The sequence below is a fragment of the Eurypyga helias genome, unplaced genomic scaffold (genome assembly GCF_000690775.1).
Source record: "Eurypyga helias isolate BGI_N326 unplaced genomic scaffold, ASM69077v1 scaffold47500, whole genome shotgun sequence".
NCBI lineage: Eukaryota > Metazoa > Chordata > Aves > Eurypygiformes > Eurypygidae > Eurypyga > Eurypyga helias.
Genome location: NW_010224679.1, coordinates 1 through 12,215, shown reverse-complemented (window position 1 = coordinate 12,215; position 12,215 = coordinate 1). Strand labels below are relative to the sequence as shown.

At 42.6% G+C, this 12,215-nt stretch overlaps 1 protein-coding gene across 1 annotated transcript; it reads right to left on the bottom strand.

Moving 5' to 3' along the window:
- Window positions 1-293: 293 nt before the first annotated feature.
- LOC104505852 (sphingomyelin phosphodiesterase 4-like) lies at window positions 294-12,203 on the bottom strand (the record flags this gene model as incomplete). The annotated part of the gene is made up of 12 exons (XM_010146591.1): window positions 12,099-12,203; window positions 11,931-12,017; window positions 11,287-11,429; window positions 11,071-11,146; window positions 10,094-10,202; window positions 9,438-9,490; window positions 8,744-8,895; window positions 8,105-8,237; window positions 7,444-7,515; window positions 3,866-3,955; window positions 861-1,006; window positions 294-384 (listed from the first exon to the last, which is right to left on the bottom strand). Coding segments are annotated over exons 1-12 (1,257 nt in total), but the record flags the coding sequence as incomplete, so codon positions are not given.
- Window positions 12,204-12,215: the final 12 nt, after the last annotated feature.

The window sequence follows — 12,215 nt, the reverse complement described above, 5'->3', positions numbered from 1 at the left end:
AGTTAAACCACGACAGACCTACAAGAATGTTTCTGTTTTCAGAGTAACATCTACTTCTTTTTAATCAACAGCCATTTTCAGTCTCAGGAAAATCAGCCAACAACCTGTAGGTTCTATTCAACTTCCTTCTCCTGTCCAATTGGCAGTCTTTCTCTAATATTAAATGTACATGTTATGTCAAGAATTTCACTGCTCTAGAAAAAAACAAAGACCAAGACATAACTGCTAAGCAGCAATAACTAATTACTGGTTCTGAGTAGAGATTTTGAAAGAGAAGCAGGTCAGGTACGTACTGCTCTGAAAGAGGCATCTAGAGGCCAGTGGCCAAAACAGTGTTGCAGAAAGATATAAAGTTTCTCCTGGACAAACCGAGGAATTACAACCCTGCAAACAGATTCAGAGACAGTCACATGTAAAAAACATAAGCAAATGTTAAAAACACACAAACCCAACCGACCAACAACCCAGCACATTTCCACAAATGCAAATACAGAAAGGTCTGAGCCAAACTTGTTCTGAACTGAAGCTGCTTCTGGCCACTGAATTTCAATTCAAATACAGAAATATAAAATTCTCCACTAACCTTGGCCAGAATTTTCTGGTAAAATTTTCTTTTCTCTGACTTGTGCTGAGATACAGACTAATGTAACAGCAAGACATCCCCCCTCCTGAAGCTGCCCCCACCCTATCTACTAGATGTGAGAAACATCATCCATTAGCTCCCATGTACTTTTAATAACATCCTTCTGTATTTAGCCATCCAATTCATCAAAACCCCATCAATTCAACCTCTCAGTGAAAGCAGAGCTTGTCAGGGTGAAGCCCTATGTGTTTCAGAGACTGTCCACTCATGTGCATACCTTTTAAACTCCTCGAGTGGGCTGGCACTGTGGGAGTGGGCTGAAGGGGAGAGAGGCTCTGGTTTCAGGCTGTTGCTGAAAGCGTGCAGATGTTTCACAAGCAGTCTTACCACGAGCACATGCTCTTCAGTGGGCTTAAATGACTCCTAGATTCAAAGTAAAAACAGGAAGATAATGAGTGTCATATGCTAAAGGTCCAGGAGATAATTCAGGAAAATTGTATTCTCAGATCAGAATTTGAAGTACAAGAAATGCTCTCTTCCTTCTAGGTTCTTCGCTGTAGTTTGGTGCCGCGTCACTTTAGAGAGACTTGCTCCGCAGGACAAGCTGCATCAATATTCTGCCATCAGTTCACTACGAAACAGTAGTGCGTTTTTGATAACTTTTTCTTCCAATCATGTTATCTACAGTACTCTAATGCCCTAGCATTAAAGAACAGAATAAGTTGTAGATTTTGACTTACCCCTTCCTGAAAAAAGAATGTTCAGGCTTTCATTATGGTTCTAAGTTCATTGCTGTGGACAGCACAACAGATCCTTTGTTTATGCTCTTGGCTGGCTTTACTGAGTTCTCCTTCCTATGCTGGTACTCGTCTGCCTTACAAGAAAGAGTAATTCTAGGAAGAGTTACAGTAAGAGTAAGAACTGCTTCAAGTCCTGCATGATCCTGTGGCTTCTAGCATCGTTATGGGTAGAAGCAGCCTGGGCAGGAGTAGCACAAGGAGTGATGGTGAGCCACGGTGATGTTACTAATAAATGAGTGAGTGTATGAGGTAGCAGGGAGATGAATGAGGTAAAAAAGAGCTAATTCTCCTGGGCACCCAGTGCCAGAGCTGGTCTGCTGCAGAATCTGGGGACAAAGCACTAGCTCCTCTGCTGCTGTATTCTGCTTTATGAGCAGTGAACTCATCTCAATCCACTCCTGAAGGCAGATTTTTAAGATCTCATTTGTATTTTAAATTTCACAGCTCTCATGTTGCTCAGGAGTTGGGAAAATGTACATGAAACAGAAGTTACAGCTGCAAGTGTAATGGAAGATGCTGGAGTGTATTAGACAACGGCTACCAGATGTTTCCAGGATGCCAAACGCAGCCAGGCTGAGGTAACACGCCGACTATGACTCTAGGGGCCTGGCAGGCATTTTTAAACAAAAAGCTTCTGCTTCTTAAATCCAATTAACAGGATTTCCAGTGCTGGGGGCAGGGGGACTAGGCTGTGTGTCCTCTCTCTGAGGCAAAACAGACGTGTTTTTACAATCTCTTAAGATTTTTCATACAGTGTAAAGTTCACTCCAGGAAAAGATTCAAGGCTTGATGATAGTCACATGGTACAGCCAGATCCAAGAGTCTTCTGAGAGAGAGGATAACCAGTTACCAGTTCTAATGAAGGCTGCTCTTGTGTTCTTGGCAGCTCCTGGTACGCCAGCATGTTTAGCTCTACAGTTCAGAGGAGAGTTTAGCTAAGAGGGTAGAACTCTGAGAAGTTACTTTATCCTAGGAGTTTAGATCAGGATCTCCAAAAGCAATTAGAGGAGTTAAAGATTCTGCTATAGGCCTTGAAAGGGTGTAATTTTAACACACTTCTAGGTTCTTCTTGAAGGTACCTTTTGAATTTACAAAACCACCAGTACCGCTATCTCAATACATCATTTCAGGTGACACTGGGAGTTCTTCCACTTAGCAGTTCTTTTAGCCTGGATCAGCACCACTAGGAACATCACTGCTTTAAAAAGTGGTTTTCCTCACAAGTGTTTTTGTTGTCAAACCTTATCTTACAGGATGGATGTATGACATTCTTCTCTTAACACACTGATTACATAAACATAATAGCAAAAAAGATTTAAAGACCAGTAGTGGTTCCTGTTTTCCTTTCTCAGCAGTACTTTGAGATATCATAGCACGTTTTGTTATAAAGGATTAAACATCAGGAAAATTCCAGGTAGTACTAAAGAGCTTTTCAGTACATATACTCAGCCCTCCCTTCTCCCAGAATGAAGTCCCAGTGAATAAAGGGCTGAAGTAGAGAAAGAGGAATCAGCAATCTGTTCCAACAGGAATGTTTTTGCATGCACATTTCCTGAACAATCTGCAAATGTATCACTTGTGTCCTTTGGCAAAACTGGACAGTCAAGTTCACATTGCCACTACAAATTTAGTGCTATCCAATGACATTTCACTGGCTAAAACACCCTAGATGTTACCTACCTTAATTTGAGGTGGCAGCCATGCAAATTCTGATCATCCCTTCCATGCAAACTTTGCTTAAATGCCTGGTGTGCAGGGGTGGGGGGCAGAAATCTGCCATCGGGGAAAGCCAGTTCTGGTGTCAAAAAACGCCAGCGTAGCTGATAAACCTCTTTGTACAATCCATTACAAGAATGCAGCTCCAAATACAGAATTCCCAATTAGTCCTCATAATATGCTAGATTTTAACTACTTTCTCCATGCCTGGAGAAGAGGAGGCTCCGGGGAGACCTTACTGCAGCCTTCCAGTGCCTGAAGGGGCTACAAGGAAGCTGGGGGGGCTTTTTACAAGGGTCCGTAGTGACAGCACAAGGGGTAACGGGTTTAAATTGAAAGTGGGGAGGTTTAGATTGGCTATCAGGACGAAATTCTTCCCAGAGAGGGTGGGGAGGCACTGGAACAGGTTGCCCAGAGAAGCTGTGGATGCCCGATCCCTGGAAGTGCCCAAGGCCAGGCTGGATGAGGCTTGGAGCAACCTGGTCTAGTGGAAGGTGTCCCTGCCCATGGCAGGGGGGTTGGAACTGGATGATCTTTAAGGTCCCTTCCACCCCAAACCATTCCATGATTTTATGATCTTTGCCAATACCTTTCAGTACGTGTTTTCACTGAAAATTTAGTACATCTCAATGCAGTGTTCTCAGTGAAGCTGTAAAACCACATCTCAGGAGAAAAAGCTGCTCTGCAGCTGGCACCACTACACTTTGCAGATTATATGATGGAACGAGATTTTTATAAAGGAAACAAAATGAAATGATGATAATACTTGGTATGCGTGGAGGGCCTGGTAGCTGGATTGGGCAGGACTACCGTGGTGTTTACTGGAGATACTGAGTCGGTAGTGGAGAACCTCCAGCTGAGACAACAGAAACAAAAAGGAAGGGGGGGAGGGGAAAAAAGGAGAGAAGAGAGCAAGAGAAAAAAAAAAAGTGAGAATGAGCCCAAGGAAGAAGAGTGGGGGAAAAATGAACATCACAAATACAGTCAGGGACAACATATCACATAACAACTGCAGCCACAGTATCCTCTTCTTTCTGGTGTTCAGTAGATTGATTCCACAGTATTTCATAGCCTTTATCAACCTGGAAGTACAACTGGGAGCAGGTGTCAGAAGAGTAGAGCTGTAAGTGGCTGCGGCTGTTCTCTTTGCTGCCCTCAGAGCAAGTACTGCTAGGGGACTGGGAGTTTTTGCCAAACAGACTCCCCACTTCAGAAGTTAACTGAACCGCAGCCACAAGGACTTGCACACTGTTGGGGTGTTTTATTAAGTAATGGGGAAGTGTTCTATATTCTGCAAGCTTTGTTAACACTATTTTGAAAATTCTGTCATTTCTTCCTGTACTGTTGGAGAAGGGTTGGTATACGGGGAAGAAACGGAAATATCTACTTTTGTCTTCCCAAGGAACAGGAAGAAAGTAAGTTTGTCTTTTCATAATCACTGTGAGCCTGTCCAATAAGTTTCCAGTTTGACAAATCCTCTGTCTTCTCTTTCTACTTAAGGGGCATTTGGGAGGTCTTGGGCATTTCCTCGAAAGAGGAAATTACTTTTCCTCTCAGGGAAACATCACCTGTATGAAAAGGCAAAAGACACACCTAACGCAGTGTTACACGCTGAGGCAAAAGGCATCTTGCCTTAACACTGATGTCTCTGCAAGCCTCAGCCAGATCCCTTCTTGGATGAAGAATGTAATGAGTATTTTTTGGACAATGTGGAGGTGAAGAGGATACTGTAGTGACAGTGACACACATGTATGAAATTCATGAAAAAACACAAAACAAAAAATGTGCACTACACAGATCCCAACGACCACTGTCAGGCACCTAAACTAACTCTCCAGATCACACCTCTGCCGTCTCTGGACAGCCCCTACCCAATCTCCTCTAGTGCCAGTTCGGTACCTGTAGGTTTTATGCTCTTAAGAGTGGTAGGACTCTTACTACAAGCTCCCCAGCAGCTCACACACACCATCTGCTTCATAACCAACTCCCCTGCCACAGGAACCAGCAAGAGCCTGCCACGTGCAGTGCTGGGGTCTGTGGCACCTGGCGTTGGCAGGTCAGGAAGTTTGATAAAACTCAAAGTTTTATCAAACAACTTATTTTTAAGGGTTCATGGTGATTACAGGAGAAAGCAATAGGAAGAGATGCTGAACACTTGGGCTCTGGATCATCCAAGAAAGAAAAAGCAAATAGACAATGTAACAGAATGTTAAAATAGTTGAATTAATAGGGAAAACAGTGAAACTCAGCATAGCAAATAGTATCAACCTAAGGTTCACACAGGAACCAGACAGAATTCAAAGCAGGGAAGTAGAAAAGGAGTACATCTTCTCAAAAAGAACTATTTACTATTCATCCCATTCCCCTATCCTCTACTTGTCATCACAGGCTTCTCTTTATATTAACGAGGTTTAAGGAAAAAAATCTGCATTCCTCGAGACTTGGCCCATCAAAGCAAACAAGTCTGGCTGCTGGACAAAGAAAGGACAAGCTCGGGGGAACCTCATCCCACCTTCCAATACAGGTATGTAGCCATTTCAAGTCACTGATGGTCAAACACCTCTAGATCCATGGATGAATGGTCACTAATCACCCTTCCTTCCAAACCCACAGAAGGCTAAATGTAATCAAGTGAACCTGCATAATTATTAATAATAAGGTTTAGGGTGATCTTGGGTTTCCAGTCAAGCCCTTCAACCCTGATGTTACAACAAAACTTGCATTTCTACATATTGTACTTCCTCATGTGAGGAACCATGAAGCAGACTATTCTCCTTCAGCCCACCCTGAGACCGGTTTACAAGTCTTAGTTTAAGCATTGCAGGCTTATGAATAGGCCTGGACTGTTCTGGAACCTTTCCTCAGTCCTGCAGGAAGATTCTTTTCCCCAGGACATCCATAAATGGGCATTCTGGTCACCTATTCAAGTGTTCTAACCCCAAAGAGCAAAGACTTCCTTTTTTACATGCCTATGGTTACTGCCCATCAAAGATGAAACTAAAATACCATCAGGGAGTTACAGCCTCAAGCTGTGGCTCAACATACCTTGAAGGAGGACCCTGAAGTGATGATTTTAAGCTCTAACTAGGCCCTATTCCACCATAAAATTGGTACTCATTGTAACTGTGTCTCCCTAGTGTTAAAAGAGAGTATCTGAAATACAGAGCGTGAGCAGCGGAGAGAAGTTTAAAGCAATCATTGTTTCTGGCCTAAGCACAGCACTTGATGCACAGGGACTGGACAGACAGACCAAAGGTACTTCAAGCAATGCCTTTCTACCACAGTAGCACAGCCATACTGCTGGGAGGCCCAAGTGGAGACTTTGCAACATTAGTGAGTTTGCATTTTGACCTCAGCTTCAAGAACGAAAGACAAAACCCATCACACTTCAGCTCTCCAGTGTTTTCCCCTAGCAAAATATAAGTGCTGGTTATTTTATAGCCTGTGGAGTGAAGGATCGGAATTTCTTGGTCAATCAACTCATACTGCTCTTTCACACAGGAATAAATCCTGAGTAGCTTTTATAATCCTCTCCCCTTCTATGAAAGTCCCACTGTGGCCCAGAGGGAATTCAGAGGATCAACATTTTCTCCTTCAAATTCCCTTTAGATTTGTAAGGCCTTTGACGTTAGCCTCCCCAGCACTCAGTTTTCACATGCAGTAGTTTGTTACTGAACAGGCCACCACAAACTGGTTAAAACGGTGCGTTATCTGAGCAAGACCTTGTAGGACACCGAGCTCTCTTAACTACAGAATTGCTTCTGACACCATGGTGATGAAAAGCCTATTTTGGAATATGAAACAACAAAAATGGCTTATTCACTCAATACTGAAGGCCAGTTTAGTAAGATTTGCTTTTTTAATTTGGATTTATGCAAAAAAATGGTTACGAATCTTAGAAATCATTAATTGACATTTCAGGAAGCTGCTATCACTGCTGGAAATTCATTTTAGTTATTTTTAGCAGCCATGTTGCCCCAGTGGGATGTGACACTATGGTTTTATAGTGGCATCTTCCCCATCACTAGCAGTTTGATTAATAGTGTTCAGGTTGTTGTGACCATTCCACAAACTCATCTTTAAAAAAAAAAAAAACCCAAACAAACAAAAAACCAAAACGAAAACAACACAACTTCTGCAATGAAGGCAAATCTGGATGACACACTTATTCACAACACTCTTCATAACTGGATTAGCAATTCTGACACATTCATGTAGATACTCTGATAAGTTCTTCCTTCCTTTAGACCAATATACAAAAAAATTCCCCACAGAATAGGAGATTTACTCCTGAGAAGAGGTCAACCACCAGATGATGCTCGTGAATGAAGTACAAACTATTACCTTGACATGAGGGGACTGCATTTTCTGATACATTTCCAGTGAATAATGATGAAGCCACATTTCAACAAAGATCTGCAAAACAAATATTTTCTCAGCTAGGGTTTTTTTTTGAAAGAGAAATAATCCAGGAGTCGTTAGTCACAAGCTAGGTATAAGGGAAGACTGTAGTATGTAACTTGAAAGCTAAGCTGTGCTTGTAAGCAGACAAGCACCTCGTCAGTGCAAAGGACTGAGCTGGCATACTGACAGCACCTGCTCAGCATCAACAGTTCAGGTCAGCAACCTGGTAAGAACTTCTTTCAGAACAACTGTTAAGTCCAGATTCTCCTTTCCCTTCCCCTGATGGTGAACAGAACCAACCTCTCTGTGCTCAACCTTTGCTTAGAGCATAGAACTGCTGTAAGATTAAGAAAAAAAAAATTACTCAGATGTTTGCCATCAGTTACAGTCTTAAAAAAAAAAGATATGAAGTGCCTTTCTAAATTACAGCTTAACCATTTCACAGGGGTTCTTTGTTTCACTAACAGAAAGCAACAGCTGCACTGCTCAATTCCAAAAACAAGCTAAAGCAAAATGGCATAACTGTCCCTGGTTTAAAAAGAATAGATTCCTCAGTTAGCAGCAAAAAATGTGGGTGTTTTCTTCCTTAAATCCAGCTTACCTGAAGCAGTGTTTCTGATCTCCAGATCTCCTGGGAAGCGGGGTCAGCGTTCACAGAAGGCTGATGGGCTATGTGCCGTTTGAGCAAGCTGGTGTGATGCATGCCGTAGGAAGTGAAAGGCACTGCTGGAGACCTTTAAAAAAGACCAGTGAATGGAAATACTGAAGTCAGTAAGCCCCAGTACAGGGAAACACATCATTGCTTTTCATCACCAGCTTGTAACTGGAAAACAGCCTTTGAGAAGTGCAGCTGCATAGCTGGTTACAGATGTCAAGCTTCTGCAACGTGTCACGTTCCTAGTCACTTCAGCTATAAACAAACACGACGGGCATGTACAGTCAGATCTATCCTGCTCCAGTGGCAGGTCACAAAACACAACTGGAGCTGCTGAACTGATGAATTTTTGTTGCTTGTACATGCCTCTTCTGCCCCAATAATAGCTACCTTTCAGACTTTCAAATGAGACCTTTCTGGTAAAATTAAGTGACCATAAATCTATGTAATTTTTGTAATTATATATTAAGTGCATACAGATCATAAAGAGCAGAGGTGTTTTCCACTTGTCAGAGATTTCGTTCCAACAAGCCATGGTTTGCAAGCGCTGTTCCTACAACTTGCCTCTGGCACCGTAGTCATTACCTGGGAGTTGGGGAAGGGATGGCTCCCCCAGGATTTGAAGAAGGCAGAGGAAGGACACTTCCTTCTGTGGGTAGGAAACACTTCAGGTACGTATCCACCAAGATGAAATAAGCACTGTTGGAAGGGCTGATGTGATGAGTGGCCGGTGAGTTCTGAAACAGCCAGACAGGGTGTACCTGAGTTACGTACTGTCACTTTAAGCCACTGCCAGCCAGACCCATTCAGTATAAATCAGCAGAAGCCAGGTGGTTATAAAAGGGTGAACTGACAACAAAGGCTTGATGGAGCAAAGGTGAAGTCACTAACTGTGAGAGAACTGTTGCTGTAGTAGCAAACGAGAACAAGCAGGAGGAGAGTGCAGTGTTATAAAGCACAGCCAACAACAGGTAGGAAAACAACCAGACACAACAGGACAAAGCTGGGGCTATGACTGCATAAACCGTGTTACTGAATAGGGGGGTAGGAAATGCTCCGTGTTGGCACGTTGCTGGACAGACTACTTACTGGTATAGCTAAGGTGGGTATTTTGTTTATTATCCAGTCTTGCTTCATCAACTGAACCAAAGCAAAAAGAAATTCTAGAAGTACAGCTACAACTGCTGCTAACTTTGCTTTAAGAGCCTGCCGAGATGCTGCCCAGCTTTGTGAAGAAAGGCTAATGCCTTTTAAGGGAAAAATTGTGACAGGCACTTACCTTCTGTGTAATCAAACTAATTGCAAAGTAAAACATGTAATATTCAAATGGGTCTGGAAGAAGAGAGTCAAGGATCAGATAATAAAGAACAGGTACAGCTGTTAAGATATCTGGGGATGCTGACTAGACATTAAATTTTTATTTTGTCAATGCTAAATTAACTTGCTAGAGCTTAACAGCAGATTGAGCTTTGCCTTCTTGCTTTCCAGCTGACCCACACATTGGTAATGGAAGTTTTCTCTATGCAGCAAGGTGCGTCTGCATTACTCTGCTTTGACTGTCTTAAACTGAAAGCGGTGCGGCTGCAGCTAGACTGCTTCCAACAAGCACGCTATCTGCAAAGTTAAGATGCCCTTTTTCCATCCTACTACATAAATGGAGAGGAGTTATGAAAACAGAAATTGGGAAGTACAGGCTCTTACGGAAGTCACTGGGAATTCTGTTGTTGACTTGAATAAGGCCAGAAAATCCCAGCAAGGGCTTGTAAGGCGCCAGATTTGTTTTTCATTGGAATCTAAACATTTCTGATCAGCCCAAACTCATTAGCACGACCGTGACTTACCAATGACATGTTATAAATATACAAGAGAAATGCTTGTAACATCTCAGTTTTAGATATTTAAAAGGAATTAAATATCCAACTGTTAAAAGGATACTAAGAGCCAAATTCAAACCTAAACTACCAGGTGAAGGAAACTGGACTTTATTGTGGTATAAAGAACATTCTGGTAGGACTTGCTCTTGTATTGATGCCTTCACGGGGCCCTGAAAGAGAGTAATGAAATATTAATCTGGCAGAGAGTAATTAAACTTGCAGAGTATGTTTGCAACAGTGAAGTTCTGCTGCGTTTCAGTATTCTGGGATCTTATCTACATTCAACTTGGGGGTATTTTACTGCATTGCAGTAGTTCCTTGTGCAAATGCATACTCTTTAGATAACGGCCACCTTTCTCACTGAAAATGAGTGTTCAGTATAAGAGGGGAAAAAAAGGGCCTTAACCAAGACTTTTTAGTTGGAGTGGGAGCAGCAGAAGACTGGTGTTTGCCTGATGGTTTTGTCAGAATAACTGAGCTGCGGACCAGGAATTACTATATATTTTAATGATGTTTCCCTTTGTTAAAAACTGTAGGACTATCTGAACTAATTTCTAGATAGCAAGTAGCTGGTAGCAATGGAAGAAACATATTGAAACAACTCTGCAGACAAGCATTTTTGTTTGAAATGTCGTACTTTGTATTCAGGATAGCAGTTAGTCTTCAAACACACGGGCACAAAGTGCAGCTAGGGAAGGCACTGCTCTGTGACCAGCCTGGCCAACTATTTTTGATCCTGCAACTACTGGTAACCAAGATAATGCACACGACTTTCTCTAGGGACAGAATCACAATGCAGCTTTCTTGGCCGAACATCACAGTTAGCTAGCTGCTGACAACCACTGTCTTCTATAAAAGTTTATTGCTGGGAACTCTCCTCCTCTAGGAACCAATTAAAGAAATAGGTATGTTCTAAACCTGGAGCACTGAGGCTATACCTTGGCCTACACCAAACCGAACCGTACGTATAAAGTGAGTGCGAAGTTCCAATAACTGCAACAACTACATTCTCTTCTTACAGATTTTTTAGTTACTCACTGGAAGATATGAGACTGGGAAATCGTATCTGTACTCTTCTGCTTGGAGTTTGTAAACAAGCTTCATCATTGGGCCACTGCAAACAAGCATCAATCCAGAGTAAGTACATTCTCCTGTCTCACTTCTGTGAACTTACATTTGCACATCGGGAAAAGGTCAAACACTGGTTATTTTTCACCATGCGTTTTTAATCTGTGCTGAAATACATGAGGTTACCTGGGATCTAGGAAATCCAAAGCCACAGAATATTCGGTAGGATTTGTTCTTCCTTGCAAACAGCGAAGATTCCAGCCTACAATGATGCCGTCCAGGCTACCAAAAATGCTCTCCACCAGCCATGGGAAGATGCCGTGTAATTCCTTTATGGAAAACAGACACACAGAGTTAATATGTACAATTCCTCACTTGAACAATCCCTACTGCATGTCCTAGAACGCACAAACATTCTGCCTGCCAGCTACTTCTGGCTGCTCCAAGATTATCACTCGGCAGAGCTTCTATTCAAAAGAATGGATTATAATACAGCAATTACAGGAAATCTATCCCGATTTCTGATCCTACTGAAGTTCCAACGATACTCCTCAGTCTCGCATGCAACTACTTGTCACATTTTAAAAGCTTGTCTTCCTTGTCAATTGAGGCCATCAGGTACTAGCTAAGTGCAGCCAAGTGAAACAAACTTTTTAATGACTGGAAAAGGTTTTTAACCCTTGGGAAACACTGGATTCCCACTGTTTCACCTGAGGTCCTCAAAACTCTTGAGAAGAGTAACAGGAACAAAGACATCAGTAGTATGAAAAATGCAAATTCCCCTGAAATATGCCGGACAGTGAGTTTTTGAAAAGGCAGCGACTGCTCACCTTGGCGGGAAACTCCTCAATGACTGTCTCCAGATCGTGGCACCTCTGAACAAACGGTTTGTTTATGCAATCTGCCTTCAAAGTGGCCTGTTACAAATCATAAGGCAAGTCAGATCGCCAGAAAGGGCACTATGTACCACGGCCATGACGTAAAAATCCCCCCGTTACGCCGCTCCTCCGGTACAGCGCTTTTATTGATAGGGCCGGAGTTGCATTGACCGACTTCACAGGCACGTAACAAAGCTGACGGTAACCCAGAAGCCGCCCGTCCATCCGAAAGAGGCC